The following is a 17,631-nucleotide window of genomic DNA, read 5'->3' as shown; positions in this document are numbered from 1 at the left end:
CACCATGTCGAATCAACAAATTGTCCCCCGACATTTATGAAATTGTCCCAAAATGTCCTGTTTCCTGGTCGTGACATTTTTTTGCATCAGGTAATTAATGAAATTGTTGGATGGAAACCTGATTACTGACAATCTGCTTGCAGTTGCCTTCACACCAGATCCTGGAACAACAATTTTCCCAGTTTTACATTTCAGTTATTTAGCAGACACTTTTATTCAGAGTGACTTAAAATCAATCAGCGCAATCAACTAAAGTAGGTAGACCTAAAACACACACATTAACATTGCATGTAAAAAAAAACTTCCAATATAGCCACTATCCCATTGTCCTGTGGACTACAAAGGAAGCAGTGGTGTGGTTTTACAATGGCTAACCAGGACTGATGGATGCCTAGCCCATACGGGCTCATAAGAAACTATCCTATAGCAGTTACCTGGTGTCTGTGATGGCGGTCTCATAGCGGTACTGCTGAATGAGGTTGTCCAGGTTCCTACAGAGCTGCAGTGTGACTGAGGCCACCACCCTGCGCAGTACCTTGCCCATGTAGGGCAGCGTGGCCGTGATCAGGCCGATCCACTGCGGGTGCATCTTACACGCATGGTGCTGGTGCAGCGCCCGGATCACCGCACACAGGAACATGCCCTGCGCCGTGATAGGCTGCCCGTGAAGGTACTGCAGCGACGTCATTGGCTGCTGTGGGTTCATGTGCTCCACCTCACCTCCCAGCAGTTCGAAGCCCGTCCCTGCCCCGCTACCCGTCCCTAATGTTACAACACCTAATGTTACACCCCCCGGGACGACCACGGGCCCCCCGTCGCCGCCCTCCTCGGCGGGTACTAGGACCCTGTGCTCCAGCACCACCAGGCTCTGGAGAAGCCTCAGCAGCTGGGACTGAACGGCGCTGCAGCCGTCCATCTGATCTTCAGAGAGGTTGATTACGCTGTCCTCTGAGAGACCCTCCTCCTGGGAGGCCACGTTGACGCCGGCCGCCCGCTGCTCGTGCCATTTCTGGGCCGAGAAGATGGAGGAGAGCAGGCAGTGGAGCACCACCTTCTGGACCTTACACTTGGACAGCACATCGCTGATGAAGCTGGCGAAGCCTTTGGCCGAGCCGCCGGTCACCTTGGACAGCTCGCTGAAGAGAAGGGTGAGGACCTCCAAGCTGGTCAGTTGCATGGCCCGGTTGCCCGCCAGGTCGGTGGCGGCCGTGCCCACGTGGGCAGAGTAGTAGGAGCGCAGGAAGTACAGGCAGAGGGAGATGATGATCTCTAGGAACATGGCGCTGCGGAACGAGTGGGAGTGGCTGTCCTGGGAGATGGGGCAGTAGAAGTCCTTACCTGGGAGGAGGTGGAGATAGAACATAACATTATTTTATGTGGTCTTTATCTGTGTTTCTATGCATAAAAAAATAAATGTGACTTGCCCATGACGGAGACGCGGTGGCGTGCCAGCAGGTTCTGCAGCAGTGACAGCTGGGGCGTGTAGGTGTTGTTGATGCTGGTGGTGGAGATGGCGTCCACGAAGTCCGATGGCGCTGCCCGCAGCATGGCGGCGATGGCCGAAAGGGCGTGCAGTGTGCGGGATGAGTCGTACAGCTGCAGGTAGAGCAGCACGTGCTGGTAGAGGGGGTGGATGTTGAACTGAGGCGGCGAGGCGGAAGCTCTACGCTCCACTCTCCCGTTGGGACCATTTCCCCCGCTCACCCCTCCGCCCCCACTCGGCGAGCTGGTGTCACTCTCGATCTCGGACACCTCACCTTCTCCGCAGCTGTACCAATTCTCCAGATCCAGGCTGTCTCCGAAGAAGAGCCTGGGCGGCCGGAGCTTCTCGGCCTGCAGGGCCTTCCTCAGCCTCTCCTCCTCCTTCCTCTTGCTCTTCTTCACCTTGGGCTTGGCGCCGGGGGACTTGTCTTGCAGACGCTCCATGATCTTACCCTTGAGGCTGAGCTGGGTGCTACTGTGGGAGCGCTTACGGGCCCGCAGGTCCACGACGTCCAAGCGGAGGTTCTGGTCGTGAGGGGAGGCCGGGCCCGAGCTGTCCGGCAGGGTCACGATGGAGGGGGACGAGCTGTGGCGAGTGATGCCCTCGCGGTGCCTCTCCCACTCCTCCCCTGTCTGGTCCGGTGGGGTGACATGGAAGAACCCCAGGGTGCCTCCTGCTAACATCTCGAGACGGTGGGAGGGGGCGTGGGGGCCCGAATCGAGCCGAAGACCGGCCTGCGTGTCTGATGAGGAGCTATCGGAGTCCGTTTGCACCCACGCTTCAGGGGGGGACGGCGTTTCAGGTGGCCCCTCATCCTCTCCCATACCCACCACCCTGTCTATCAACTCATTTAACACCGACAACACAACCTCTTCGAGTGAATCCTCCTCATCAGGAACCATACTGTCGGACTCTATAAGGACAGGGACTTGGTCAGATCCTAATCCGTTCACGGTGCTGCAGGTGCCGTCTGGGTCCTCGAAGCTGCCATTGTCTATGGAGGAGGAGTGGGAGCCGCTGGACTCAGAGCCGTGGAGGTGGGGTTCCCCCTGCTGGTCAGGAGGATGGTAATCACCGCTCAGCGCCAGGTTCTCACTGCTCAGGCTGAGCAGGGACAGGCTGTCACTCAGAGGGTTGACTGTCAGGCAGAAGGGCTCCATGTCGCTCAACGGCAGCCCTCGGAGCCCTGACTTCAAAGGCATCTGGTTGAAGTCTGAGAGAAGAGGATATGTGACATACTGTTTATGCAAATAAATTACAGAGTCGAAATGAACCTTGAACTAGATTCACTCCAAACCAATGTTCACCAAACTACATTGATCCTTTAGAGCTATAGACTTTTCTTCTAGCCCAACATTATACAATCATGAGATGAGTGTTGAATCTATTAGTGCTGAGCTGGAACAAAAGCCTGCAGTGCTCTGTATCTCTTCACGACCATGGCTGTCCTGTCTACCACCATTCTAACCCGTGTCTCCCCTATACTCACTGTCAGAGATTCCCGAGTCTCTCATGTAGATGGGTTCTGAGGGGTCCTGTTCGGCCTGGGGGTTGTGGTTAGGGAATGCCTGGGCCCAGTGGCGCTGGGCCTGGACGCGCTGGATGGACACACGGTGGGTCTTGGGGTGCAACAGCAGCAGCAGGAGGGGCTCCAGGACCCGGGCGATGTCGTGCCTCTGGAGCACCTGGTTGAGCCAGGCCCGGCCCACTGCGCTGGCTGACGCATCCCAGTAACTTAGACTGTCCAGCATGATGAACAGAGACCTGAGAGAGAGAGAGCGAGCAAAGAGAGAGAGAGAAAGCAAAGAGAGAGAGAGAGAGAGAAAAGAGAGAGAGAGAGAGAGAGAAAAGAGAGAGCGAGAGCGAGAGAGAGAGAGAAGTCACACCGACAGTCATGAGTCATGACCGCAGTCAAAATCCAAGTGACTGCTGAGTCACAGTAATCTCCTCCTATTCTCCGCTCTGTAGTTCATGCATTGGTAGTACCCAACTCGCTAACGGCCTGGTACTCAGCACTCGATTGTCTCTAATCAGTCTGGCATCAATTCAAATACATCCAAAATTCACATCAAACATTTCAAGACTGAATTATAAGAACCTGAATGATGAGGATAACTGGTGATGGCGGGAGTCCTACATCTTTATCAACGGCAGTCTGATTATTTTGGGGTGGGTGTTTGGGAATATCATGCTTGCGAAACTTGGCATTAGTCCCCATTGGTTAACCTCGCTGATTAATTCAAAGCATCTAAGACGTCACATGCAGAACCCTCATATGCATATTAGAGCTTATGCATATGCATAAGCCTAGCCTATATGAATCCAATCCAAAAAAAGCCTGAATTAAAATAATTACAATACATACATATAGCTCTGTCTAAACCTATATAAGCCTATCTTAAAGCTTATACATACACTGAGTGTACAAAACATTAAGGACACCTGCTCTTTCCATGACAGACTGACCAAGTAAATCCAGGTGAAAGCTATAATCCCTTATTGATGTCACTTGTTAAATCCACTTCAATCCATGTAGATTAAAGGGAGGCGACAGGTTAAAGAAGGATTTTTAAGCCTCAATATTATAGAGCCATGTATTGTGTATGTGTGCCATTCAGAAGGTGAATGGGCAAGACAAAATATTTAAGTGCCTTTGAACAGTGTATGGTAGTAGGTGCCAGGCGCATCGGTTTGTGTCAAGAACTGCAACACTGCTGGGGTTTTCACACTCAACAGTTTCCCGTATGGATAGAGAATGGTCCACCACCCAAAGGACATCCAGCAAACTTGACACAACTGTGGGAAGCATTGGAGTCAACATGGGCCAGCTTCCCTGTGGAACACTTTCAACACCTTGTAGAGTCCATACCCCGATGAATTGAGGCTGTTCTGAGGGCAAAGGGGGGTGGGGGTTTACCATCGATGTTTCCGAATAGATTTCACTTGGTTTTCGATGTTGTGGCTTAAGTGGGCTACTGTCCGTTCCCAAATTAAGCACTAGGTAGCTTGCAGGGATAGGGTGGAGTCTGGCATACATGGTTTGAGCTGGTTGATGCGTGGAGTGAAGTAAGTTCTTATAAGCCCATATATTTCTATACGCAATCCCGCTGTAGCCGACCCAGCATGATTGAAAAAGGAAGCACGGGAAAGCGCATCGTCCATTCCCTATTAGAGTGCATATGGATCACTTGTCTCTCTCCCCCCTACATAGCTGACAATGGACATTGTAAATTGAAAAAAAAAAAAATATTCACAGTTAAAGTTGCCAAATAGCTCTAAATCAAGTGTATAGGACCTCCATGTACGCACTCACTCAATAACTGCTTGGGGAAAATATCCTTTCTATGTTATTCAACTAAGATCAGTTATATTCATATAACTCTAAAATTCTATATTATAAAATAATGGTACCGGAATTATAAGCATTTCTTGTCCGCTCAATGAACTAGTCTACAGCTTAGGCTGCCATTGGCATGGAGCATAGCCAGATCTATGCTATCCAGTTCCTCTGTAATATATTTAATACATATCATGTTTCTTAATGGATTTAACAGAAGCTAAGCAGGGTTGGTCCTGGTCAGTTCCTGGATAGGAGACCAGATGCTGCTGGAAGTGGTGTTGGAGGGCCAGCAGGAGGAACTCTTTCCTCTGGTCTAAAATAAAAATATCCCAATGCCCCAGGGCAGTGATTGGGGACACTGCCCTGTGTAGGGTGCAGTCTTTCGGATGGGACGTTAAACGGGTGTCCTGACTCTCTTAGGTCATTAAAGATCCCATGGCACTTATCGTAAGAGTCCCCTGTTAACCCCGGTGTCCTGGCTAAATTCCCAATCTGGCCCTCAAACCATCACGGTCACCTAATAATCCCCAGTTTACAATTGGCTCATTCATCCTCCACCTCTCCCCCGTAACTATTCCCCAGGTCGTTGCTGCAAATGAGAACGTGTTCTCAGTCAACTTACCTGGTAAAATAACGGATAAATAAATAAATATTGTGATGGTGTATATTAATAATCGACCGAGCGTCAATCGAAGTAACATTTAAAAAATCCCTATCAAAACCGGTCAGTTTACGCTAGAGACATGTTTCTTTTGCACGGGCTGCATCTCAATCTGCAGAGGAAGGTGGCCGAGCTACAGCAGTGTTTGTCGGACCATGAGACATCCCCAAAATCGGTCTTCTCACAAGAAAGTCTGTAGCGTTCAAACGGTATGTGTGCGTGCGTGTGTGAGAGAGAGACCGACAGAGTATGAGATATGTATTACATTAATATATTAGCAGCTGTTCTGTCCACCCTTGATAAAACAAGGGATAAAACCAACATTTTGAGTGGGGTGTCAGTAGAGAGGGAAGGCCTACCTGTCAAAGGTGCGGTTGAAAGGGGAAGACTTGGTGATGTTCAAGTCTCTGGTCAGATGCCAAAGCACAGAGAACTTCACATGGGCCTCAAGACGGATTTTCTGAAAGAAAAAAAAACACAGAAATCGTGTGTGGATGCGTGTGTGTTGGAGCGTATTCCTTCAGGCATACAGAATTCTTACAAGCATACTGTGAAGCTGTGTGTGTTCCTATGTGTCTGCCGGCATATGTACTGAGCTGACCAACCTTGTCTCTGTGCATGAGCTGCTGGCTGATGACGTCCTCACAGATGCTGGAGGAGGGCACCAGGTTGTGGAGCTGGTAGAAGAGCTCCACACTGCGCTGGTGGTGCTGAGGGGTCCCCTCCCCCAACTGTCCCCACAGGATAAGGGCCACACTCTGGAGGGGTGAGGGGGAGAGAGAGAGTGTGTTAGAGAGAGATAGAGCGATTTATTAGCATAGGTTTACTACCATTTATCATGCTGAAAAACAGATTTATCAACATATAGTACCAGCCAACAGTTTGGACACACCTACTCATTCAAGGGTTTTTCTTTATTTGTACTATTTTCTACATTGTAAAATAATAGTGAAATACTTTGAAATAACACATATGAAATCATGTAGTAACCAAGAAGAAAAAGTGATTTTATATTTGAGATTCTTCAAAGTAGCCACCCTTTGCCTTGATGACAGCTTTGCACACTCTTGGCATTCTTTTAACCAGCTTCATGAGGTAGACACCTGGAATGCATTTCAATTAACAAGTTTGTCTTGTTGAAAGGTTAATTTGTGGAATTTCTTTCCTTCTTATAATGTGTTTGAGCCAATCAGTTGTGTTGTGACAAGGTAGGGGTGGTATAAAGAAGATAGCCCTATTTGGTAAAATACCAAGTCCATATTATGGCAAAAACAGCTCAAATAAGCAAAGAGAAACAACAGTCCATCATTACTTTAAGACATGAAGGTCAGTTAATCCAGAAAATTAAGAACTTTGAATGTTTCTTCAAGTGCAGTTGCAAAAACCATCAAGTGCTATGATGAAACTGGCTCTCATGTGGACCTCCACAGGAAAGGAAGACCCACAGTTACCTCTGCTGCAGAGGATAAGTTCATTAGAGTTACCAGCCTCAGAAGTTGCAGCCCAAATAAATGCTTCACAGAGTTCAAGTAGCAGACACATCCCAACATCAACTGTTCAGAGAATGGTCAAATTGCTGCAAAGAAACTACTACTAAAGGACACCAATAATAAGAAGAGACTTGCTTGGGCCAAGAAAAACAAGCAATGGACATTAGACCGGTGAAAATCTGTCCTTTGTTCTGATGAGTCCAAATTTGAGATTTGTGGTTCAAATAGCTGTGTCTGTCAGCTGCAGAGTAGGTGAACAGATGATCTCTGCATGTGTGGTTCCCACCTTGAAGCATGGAGGAGGTGTGATAGTGTGGGGGTGCTTTGCTGGTGACACTGTCAGTGATTTATTTAGAATTCAAGGCACACTTAACCAGCATGGCTACCACAGCATTCTGCAGCGATACGCCATCCCATCTGGTTTGCGCTTAGTGGGACTATCATTTGTTTTTCAACAGGACAATGACCCAACACACCTACAGGGACTATTTGACCAAGGAGGAGAGTGATGGAGCGCTACATCAGATGACCTGGCCTCCACAATCACCCGACCTCAACCCAATTGAGATGGTTTGGGATGAGTTGGACCACAGAGTGAAGGAAAAGCAGCCAACAAGTACTCAGCGTGTGGGAACTCCTTCAAGACTGTTCAAAAAACATTCCAGGTGAAGCTGGTTGAGAATGCCAAGAGTGTGAAAAGCTGTCATCAAGGCAAAGGGTGGCAACTTTGAAGAAACTAAAATATTAAATATATTTTGATTTATTTAACACTTTTTTGGTTACTACATGATTCCATATGGTGTTATTTCATAGTTTTGATGTCTTCACTATTATTCTACAATGTAGAAAATATTTTTTTTTAAATAAGAAAAACCAAAAGTCAAAAGTTTGGACACACCTACTCATTTAAGAGCAAAACAGATGCAAAACAGATTTATGAATATAAGTTTCTACCATTTATCATGGTGAGCAATGGCAAAGAGATCTCAAAAGTTTCTTCCATTTATCATACTGAGCTACATTCTGTGTTCTCTGTACTGAACCATTTCTAAACATCTCAACAATATCAGATCCAAATAAGCCACAAATCTCTTCCCTGTCACTTACCTTGAAGAAGTCGGTCTTCTCTGCGATGTACTTCAGGATTCCCTGTGTGAGTGGTGGCCTGATCACCACAGCAACACGGCCCTGGCTAGGGCTCATGGGCTGGGTGGAGTCTGGGTTGCCACCAGCAATGCTGCCCTCGGCAGTGACCATGGCGACAGACTGGGTGAGGCCCACCAGGTCCATGACCAGGGAGATGGCCACGCCCTGGACGCTGAAGTCACTGGCCAGGCAGCAGGCGTCCATCAAGGTCTGCAACCACACGGCAGGACACACTTGCTCGCTGTCTGCAGGAGAGAATAGAAACGATACTATATTGAGAGAAGTGGAGAAGACATACAACAGTAAATAGCTGTAGTTCAGATGTTCTCATCTAACACAAAGGGGAGAGAAGAGACCATATGTTTGACATACGGAGAAGGGTATAGGATTATCATATCAAACTGAAATGTAATTAAACACTTCTCCAGCCATAGTGAAGATCTGTTCATCTGAGCAGAGCCTGTACTGTATCTCAAACGTGGTCAGTCAGTCTGTCTTACCAGTCTGCTCCTTAGGCGGGGGCGTGGACTTGAGGTTGCCCTCGGCGATGTAGACGGGGAAGCTGGAGCACTCCAGGAAGAGCTGGCAGGCGGCAGTAAAGGCCGCCAGACACTCCCTTTGCCCCGGCACCTCAACCACATCACTCCCGTTCTGGTGGGCGCCGCCCAATGGTTCCGTTCGTACAACTTCGCTCCTCTCACCCCCAGATCCTTCTACCATCCCCGGGGTGATGTAAAGGGTGACCAGGCAGGAGAGGAAGTGCTGGAAATGCTCCAGGCAGCACTGCATGACAGGCTTGTCCTGCGGCTTGTTCTGGGAGACTGGGAGGGAGCCGCTGCAGCCCGTCTTGAGGGAAGGCTGAGTGGGTAGTGCTGGTTCCTCAGAGGCCTGGTACTGGACAAAATCGGTGAAGCCACTCTCGGAGGAGCGACTGCTGTTGGGGTTCTCCCCGTTCTCAAACACCTGGCCGCTGGGGAGCTCCAGAGTAGAGGGCAGGGACTTAGGAGAGAGAAAAGGAAGAAGAGAGGAGAAAGGAGAAGAGGTCAAACGCAGACAGCATTCAACACATATCAGGAGTGGAAACAAAAGGTGTCCATGTTAAACCAGCTGGAAAACAAAAACTGGACCCTCCAGTGAACAAATTGACCATGTAACAACAGCACAGTTCCTAATCATTCTAACGGGGCCTGTTTTAGGATTGTCAGTGGGGACCAAAGTGCATCAGGTCAAGAGAAGAGCGCAGGTCTCTCAGGAGACAAGGAGGGAGAGGATTTCTAAGCACAGACACTCCCTGACAGACCCCCCCCACACACACACCGTTGGCACCCACAGCGCAGACAGGGAAGTGGACAGCTGTTGCCCCAAACTGAATGGACTCCTTAACTACACCCTACATACAGCTCCCTCCCTGCATCATGCCAGCCAGCTTAGAACAGATCGACAGACAGCCCCACATTGCCATGCCACAAAACAGCCCCAGGGCTTTCCCAGCATGCAGTGCGGCAGGCTGAGGCTACACATTCTGGCGGCAGGACTCAGATGGCAAACTACGTCCTGTAAATGTCCCCAGGAGGGTAGCTGGAGAACAGGAGGAAGGGAGAGGGGGGAGGGGGGATAGAGCTGAAGGGAGGGAAGGAAACCTTCCACTCCAATGGAGCAGACATACCCAAGAGGAAACCCTTCCTCTGAGAGAAAGAGGGGCTCAGCTGTTTGTTAGTTACCACTTGTGTGTGTCTCTATGTGCCCCCTCCCTTGCACCTCTCCCTGGCCTCTACCTCTAGCCTAGGAGTCGGTCAACTTTTAGTCAAGCCTTACTGAGCACTGAAACACTCTACCAGACCGCCAGGTAACAGAAAGGGGGACAAAGATAGTTGACTGATCCCAGCTTCTAACACCTCTGTCTGGGGAAAGGGGAGGGACAGTTGTCCAGCTCCCCTCCAGTCCTGGAGCGGGGACCACCCAGACAAATTGAGAGGGTAGAGGGGTGGGGGCCAGCACTGGGACCAGGGGACACCATGAGGGACTTGGATGGTTGCTTATGTTTTTGAGGGCTAGGGAATCAGGCCAAACTGCTGTTGTCTCTGCTAGGTCAACAACAGAGTAGCCCCGCTCTGATGATTTTATTTGGCAGGAAGTGAAAGAAGTGACATTTGTGTACTATCAAAGGTAGTCAGACATCAGCTAGGAACTGAAAAATTGACAAAGTTTTAATTTTCAAAGTGAGAATCAATGAATGTGGGCGTGTTAGGGGGGGTTGTATGTTTGCCTTTGAACATCCGCTTGACAATGACAAAAGGCAAAAAACGATTTAACACTGTTCAGAGATAAAAGGAACAGTGTTGTTTTATGATCAACCAAATGCTCAGGGACAATTTGCTAAAGCAAACTGTGTAAAGGCAAGGTAGAACTCGGAAGACAACATGATGCTTTCAGACTTGGCAGAGGTGATGACTGAAGCTCATTCATCATCACCAATGCTTTACGGGATCAAATGTAACTGGGTTAAAAGCGTAAATCAGGATAGACAAAGTCCAGTTGCTTTTTTCATGAAAAAGTAGCCTACAGATTATCCTTATTACCTGGGAAATGTCTGCACGAAATATTGATTCATCATACATCTAAGCATTTATTTTACATACATTTTACATATGCATACAATGATGAAAAAAAACTCAAACATAAACAACAAAAGCTATAGAATATGCTCTGGCTGTAAGAACCAAGGTTAATCTAACTCGTATAGGTGTCCCGGGCTGGGGCACCATCTCAGTACTTCTTACCCGTTTCTCCTCCTTAGCAGAGACTGTGGAGGCGAGGGGGCCCGTGGGCAGGGACAGGGGGGACACCAGGGGGGGCTGCACCTTGCTGAGGATCTTAGAGCAGAGGCGCAGGCAGTGGGTGAGCTCCCCAAGGCCCAGGGCCGGGAGGTGAGAGGTCAGGGCAGAAACCATGCGCAGCAGAAGCTGGGGAAGGTGCTCCGTCTGGATCTCTATGTAGGTCTCCTGAAGGGAGGAGGAAGAGGAGGGTGAGAGGGCTCTGGAGAATAGGGTCGCCACTCGCCTGGGGATGGGCATTAGATTTCTAGATTCATCCGGTACGATGCATCACATTAGCTGATTTGTGTTTTAACTGTAAATTGACCCTGTCAAATAAACGTAATAAAATAAAAAGGCAGCATCAAGCATATCTGAGATATGTAATTAAAATCCAATTCCGAATCTATATAGTTATTTATTATTATTAGTTATCAGTACAACGCTTGTGTTTAACCTCTCAATTCTTGAAAATAAAGTCGACACATTAGAGAAACTGTATACCATTACCATGGCTTTGTAGGCATTTCCAGAATAATCTGTGGTTGTTTTAGACCCAGAACCGCGTCCAACAATTTGGGGGGGGGGGGGGGGGGGGTACCCCCGCCCCAAGGAGGTAAAGGGGGATTCCCTGTCAGTTGTATAACTGAATGCAATAAACTAAAATGTGTCTGAATACTTACATCAATGAGATATATTTCTGTATTTCATTTTCAATAAATTTGCAAAACATTCTATAAAACATGTTTCCACTTTGTCATTATGGGGCATTGTGTGTAAATGGTATTTAACAGCAAAATGTGGAATAAGTCAAGGGGTATAAATACTTTCGGAAGGCACTGTATATCATTCCAGCAAGACAAATGATATAACGCCCAAAGAAAAAAAATGAACTAAAAAAATATTTTTTTGGCCTGCTGCATCTCGGGCTCTGTAGTAGTCACGCTGTTTTTCTTTATCAGAATCCAACAGTTCTTACCTTCCGAACTGTACTAAGCATGTGTTTGTAAGACTTACAGTTTTGAAATGTAAAAATGTACAGCGCCTTCAGAAAGTATTCACACCCCTTTTTCCACATTTTGTTGTGTTACAGCCTGAATTGAGATTGTGTCACTGGCTAGGACTAGGGAGTTTTTTGGTTTGTTAATAAAAAGTAAATGGAATATAGCTAGGCACACACCATAGAGGAAAGCCTGGCTCAGTCTGCTTTTAGAAATGTTTACAGGTCTTAAAGCAGACTGAACCAGAAAATGTCTTGAGTCAATAAGTATTCAACCCTTTTGTTACGGCAAGCTTAAATAAATTTAGGAGTATAAATCTGCTGAACAAGTCACATAAGTTGAATGGACTCACTGTGTGCAATAATAGTGTTTAACATTATTTTTAAACGATTACCTCATCTCTGTACCCTACACATACAATTATCTGCAAGGTCCCTCAGTCCAGCAGTTTTTTTGTTGAATTTTACCCCCTTTTTCTCCCCAATTTCGTGGTATTCAATTGTTGTAGTAGCTACTATCTTGTCTCATCGCTACAACTCCCGTACGGGCTCGGGAGAGACGAAGGTTGAAAGTCATGCGTCCTCCGATACACAACCCAACCAAGCCGCACTGCTTCTTAACACAGCGCGCATCCAACCCGGAAGCCAGCCGCACCGTGCACCTGGCCACCTTGGTGCCACTGCGCCCGGCCCACCACAGGAGTCGCTGGTGCGCGATGAGACAAGGACACCCCTACCGACCAAGCCCTCCCTAACCCGGGCGACGCTAGGCAAATTGTGCGTCGCCCCACGGACCTCCCGGTCGCGGCCGGTTACGACAGAGCCTGGGCGCGAACCCAGGGACTCTGATGGCACAGCTGGCGCTGCAGTACAGCACCCTTAACCACTGCGCCACCCGGGAGGCCCTAGCAGTGAATTTCAAGCACAGATTCAACCACGAAGGTTTTCCTATGGTTCGCAAAGAAAGGCACCACAAAGCTCACATTGAATATCCCTTTGAGAATGGCGTCAGTTATTAATTTTACACTTCGGATGGTGTATCAATATACCCAGTCAATACAAAGACACAGGTGCTCTTCCCAAATCAGTTGCCGGAGAGGAAGGAAACCGAGTGTGGCTCAACAACACTAACATAAATCCAAAATACTAAAGCGTGTACAAAACATAACTGTTCCAAAGCATGCATCCTGTTTTCAATAAGGCACAACTAATACTGCAAGAAATGTGGCAAAGAAATTCACTTTCTGTCCGGAATACAAAGTGTTATGTTGGGGGCAAATCCAACAAAATGCATCATGTTATGGACTAGTGAGTTTCTTGGGGTATAAAAATAAACAGAATATTGCTAGGCACAGGGAAAGTCCTTGAGGAAAGCTTGGTGCAGTCTGCTTTTCAACAGACACTGGAAGACAAATTCACCTTTCAGCAAGACAATAAGTTAAAACACAAGGCCATATCTACACTGGAGTTGCTGAACAAGACAACATTGAATGTTCCTGAGTGGCCGAGTTACAGTTGACTGAAATTGGCTTGAAAATCTATGGCAAGACTTGAAAATGGCTGTCTTGCAATGATCAACAAAGTTGACAGAGCTTGAAGAATGTTTTAAAGAATAAGATGCAAATATTGTACAATACAGATGTGCAAAGCTTACCCAGAAAGACACACCGCTATAATCGCTGCCAACAGTGATTCCAACATGTATTGACTCAGGGGGTTGAATACTTATCTAATCAAGATATATTCATGTTTTATTTTCCATTAAAAAAATATATTCCACTTTGACATGAGTATTTTGTGTAGATTGTTCACTTAAAATTACAACTAAATCAATTTGAATCCCACTTTGTAAAAAAAAAAACATTTGGGAAAAGTCCAGGGGTGTGAATACTTTCTGAAAGCATTGTATTTTATGAGGGTAGTACACAATACTATGCGTTGTTTAGAAAAAGCCATCAGAGGCCATCAAAGTTGAATAGGTTAGACCCTTTGAAAAATACAACCCTACTAAAATATTTAATCATGAGCAGGCTTCCTCAAATCATTGTCATCTTACATTGTACCTTTTCCTTGAATGTTGTAATGGGCATTGTCTTTACAAATTACATGTTCAAAAATTATGCTAAAAGAAAACAGAACAATGGACAAATTAAGAATAAACAAAAGTGAAATATTCAAAAAGCCATAGGCTACTTCTTTAAATGTGAGCAATGGGAGCATATTATTCTGTGCATGCAGGATAATGACACACAAGGCTGAAATGTAATTTTCACAACATCCCCCACCAAACTTTGAATATATATACAGTATATACACAAAAATCCCAATTCTATTGGACTAGGAAGAAATTCCTCCCCTATTCCCAATAATAAAGGAAAATTTTACTCACTCTGAAGTACAATAACCATATTCAAAGCCAGAAAAATAACCAAAATAAAAAATTGGTTTTAGGAATGTTGCTGGGACGTTGCTAAAATGTTATCCAAGCACAGTAATGCAGGCAGGCAGGATGAAGGGTGAAGAAGCAGGAGACAGCAGTACTTTACCTGGCAGATAACCCTCATGCTTCTAGTAGGCTTCAAGGAAAGAGAGCAGATAGATTGAACAGACAGGAGCAAGCAGAGCATAGGCCAGAGGACACTTTGTATGCAGAACATACTCATGCAGAGAAACATCTGCACGCTCACACACACACACACACACACACACACACACACCTGCACAAGCAATCACTCACACACGCTGTGCACGCACACAGACAGTAATAAAGGTGTCAGGGGTTTTCCAACCTATTCAGATTGGAAATGAAGACAAGCATTCTCTCTACTAGAAGATGCAATGATACAAAATACAGGCAGTTCTAGAACCTGTTAATGCATTGCACACACACAGATAGAAAGACAGCACACACCATAAGGGATTGCCATGAGCACTCACATTCAGAAACTGCGACTTATAATTAGTAAATATTCTATTGTATGAGTACTGAAATTTCAATGGCTGTTGTTCTGTATAGAGAGACTATAGTATGAGTGAGAAAGGAAGGCAGGGAGAGAAGGGTGTGTGTGTCTCACCAAGGACACAATGTCCAGTAGGAAGTCCACCAGCTGACAGAACTCCACCAATGAGAGCCCTGAGGACTCTGTGCTCCCAGCATTCCCTGGTCCATTCTTTGCCTTGCTGCAAGATGGACAGAGTGACCCATTTACAAACACAAAACAGGAGGGTGTTCATTCCGCAAAAAAAACAGAGTGAAATTTGTCCAATAAGAAATGCCAAACTTTATTTTCTGTTGCGAAACATTTTGCTATGGTGTGGCCTGAACACGACTCAGGCTCTATCTCGCTATCTTACCATGTCAGCATTAACACATGGAGCAGCGCATACACACAGACCTGCAGCAGTCCTCGAACCAGTGAGCGATATAGTCCCACATGTAGTACGGCTCAAAAGAGTTGAACAGGAGATTGGCCGTCTTGATAAGCTCTGCAGTTTTCTTGTTTTCTCGCAGTTTGCTGAGGGAAACAATCAATACGATCCTTAGCTTACAATGGTTATTATTAAAGCTTTGGCTTTTTTCTTGTGTTTAGTGTTACACACACATGCTGGCCAACCTGCTGAGATGAGCATGGTCCTTGCTGAATTGGTTGTGGTTCTGCAGGTCCAACTCTGCTCGGCACTGTGTGTGTAATGTCCTGAAGACCTCGATCAAAACGTCCTCCAGGATGGCTGGTCCTGGAACACACAGGGTTACAAATCAGTCACTGATCATTTACAAATGTATCTTGAACAGTCGAAGGGAAATAGGGTCATTAGGCACCAAATGGACGGACTGCCTGGATTTGTCCAATAAGAAGCGCTCATTTTAATTGTCAGCTGTGAAACGTTTTGCTATGGTGTTCCCTTCTGAAAGCGGCCCAGTAGTGGGCCACTATGACCAAAATGCTGTGTGTGTTCTATTCGGTGTGTAAAAGTGACATGAATGATATGTGTTGCATTGATCTGATGGATGTAGTAATATACCGTACCGAGTTCAGGTTTGTCCAGCAGACTGATGAGAATGCGGAAAGGCTTGAGGTCATGCATCAGGACGCTCTCCTCCTCCCCGCCTCGGGCCTTCCCTTGCAGGATCCCCACCATTGCCTGCACACACACGGTCAAAACCTCTGGATCAAACCGCATTCAAAAAATACAGAACGATCAAAGCAACTCCAGAGACAGGCGGCAGAACACGGACTCAGCTGGTTAGCTATCTAGTTTCTGGTTGGGATTACATTTTTGGGTTAGGGCCTGGGGACATTTTCCAAGGCAAGTCTTATTTTTGTCCTTCAGTGTGTGTGTGTGTGTGTTTCACGCCTCGTCTAACACAGAAGCGGATGGGTCCGGGGAACAGACAGTCCCTGCAGTAGCCCCGTTTCCCGGCAGGAGGAGACCCAACAAGTGTCCATGAACAGATGGCAGATGAACAAATTAAAGCCCTGGTCTGTCTGTCCCAACCCCTGGAGTAACAGGACACATCACATGTAGGCCCCGCCATCATAAGGGCCAATGCTGTTGGAGCGTGACAGTGCATTACAAGGGGGAATAGTGTGTGAGTGTGTGATCATGGCCCAGGCACAGAGCAGTATTTCAGAGAGCTTCAAAGGGAAGGCCCCTGGGATTAGGAGGGGTGTGGAAGTAGGGGGCTACAGGCATTACAGGCAAACCCCTAAGGGTGTGTGTGTGTGTAGGTGGGGTGGGGGGTAGTTTAGAGATTAAAAGGGGGCACAGAGGGGAGCAGTAGGGGTCTGAATTTCACCTGCTGAAAAATGGCATTTACCTTGCTCCCTTTCAGACGAACCACTCAAAACTTTGAGGTCTTTTAAAATAATAATTTAAGCAAATAGCTTAGAAAACAGTTTGTCTTGTAATTGTGTGTTAGCAATCTGTATTTAAAGGCTGAGCAAATGCACATGGAACAGCTTGTCTTGTTTTTGTATGCATTTTTATAAAGGCCGTGTGTGAGTGTGGGGAGGGGGGGGGGTTTGTGTGCATACAAGGCGTACCTGGACTAGCATGTCCTTGGAGTAGGTATTGAAATACTGGGTAGCATGGTCCTCAGGGTTGCTCTGTCGCGAGCTGCGAGGGCCTGTCCTCACACCATTGTTGTCAAAGCCTAGGAGCAGAGTACACACACACACACACACACACACACACACACACACAATATGAAGAAAGACAAGGGAGAAGAGGGTGGGGTGAGATTGAGTTACCAGTAATTTTGCAAACAAACAAGCTTTTCTGCGTGTAAAAAAAATTAGCCCTGCTTAACCAAGCAGACACTTACCAGCATTTTTTTAAAATCCACAGCGAGTAAGATGCAAATAAGACAAAACAAAGTAGGGAAATAAGCACTGGCATATGACTTGTTACAAGACATGTTACTGCACAAGACATTAATGACCAGATGATCATTCCAACAGGCAAAGTCCAACAGCGCAACTATACTAAGTTGTACAGAACGCATGCAGTGGTATGTATTAGAGGTCGACCGATTATGATTTTTCAACGCCGATACCGATTATTGGAGGACCAAAAAAGTCGATACCGATTAATCGGCCGATTAATTTTATTTTTAATAATGACAATTACAACAACACTGAATAAACACTTATTTTAACTTAATATAATACATCAATAAAATCTATTTAGCCTCAAA

The 17,631-nt window shown here is 46.6% G+C and overlaps 1 protein-coding gene across 8 annotated transcripts in view; it reads right to left on the bottom strand.

Annotated features, from left to right (window-relative positions):
• LOC110489908 (protein dopey-1) overlaps positions 1-17,631 on the bottom strand; it is a 41,456-nt gene that overhangs the window by 17,093 nt on the left and 6,732 nt on the right. For 5 of the 8 annotated variants that reach the window (XM_036948609.1, XM_036948603.1, XM_036948594.1 and 2 more), the window contains 14 exons: positions 16,979-17,088; positions 15,962-16,076; positions 15,548-15,668; positions 15,329-15,448; positions 15,008-15,113; positions 14,480-14,509; positions 10,901-11,122; positions 8,621-9,119; positions 8,082-8,365; positions 6,090-6,242; positions 5,844-5,944; positions 2,973-3,247; positions 1,425-2,696; positions 435-1,338 (listed from right to left, as the gene is read on the bottom strand). In XM_036948609.1, the coding sequence (XP_036804504.1) occupies positions 435-1,338; positions 1,425-2,696; positions 2,973-3,247; positions 5,844-5,944; positions 6,090-6,242; positions 8,082-8,365; positions 8,621-9,119; positions 10,901-11,122; positions 14,480-14,509; positions 15,008-15,113; positions 15,329-15,448; positions 15,548-15,668; positions 15,962-16,076; positions 16,979-17,088 (4,312 nt within the window). Of the gene's footprint in view, positions 1-434; positions 1,339-1,424; positions 2,697-2,972; positions 3,248-5,843; positions 5,945-6,089; positions 6,243-8,081; positions 8,366-8,620; positions 9,120-10,900; positions 11,123-14,479; positions 14,510-15,007; positions 15,114-15,328; positions 15,449-15,547; positions 15,669-15,961; positions 16,077-16,978; positions 17,089-17,259; positions 17,489-17,631 lie in introns of those variants that run through there. The other 3 variants (XM_036948637.1, XM_036948623.1, XM_036948631.1) reach the window with 3 other exon arrangements.

The sequence above is a fragment of the Oncorhynchus mykiss genome, chromosome 2 (genome assembly GCF_013265735.2).
Source record: "Oncorhynchus mykiss isolate Arlee chromosome 2, USDA_OmykA_1.1, whole genome shotgun sequence".
In the NCBI taxonomy this organism is placed as follows: Eukaryota; Metazoa; Chordata; class Actinopteri; order Salmoniformes; family Salmonidae; genus Oncorhynchus; species Oncorhynchus mykiss.
Note: the sequence above shows the minus strand (reverse complement) of the source record. Positions and strands in the feature narration are given on the sequence as shown.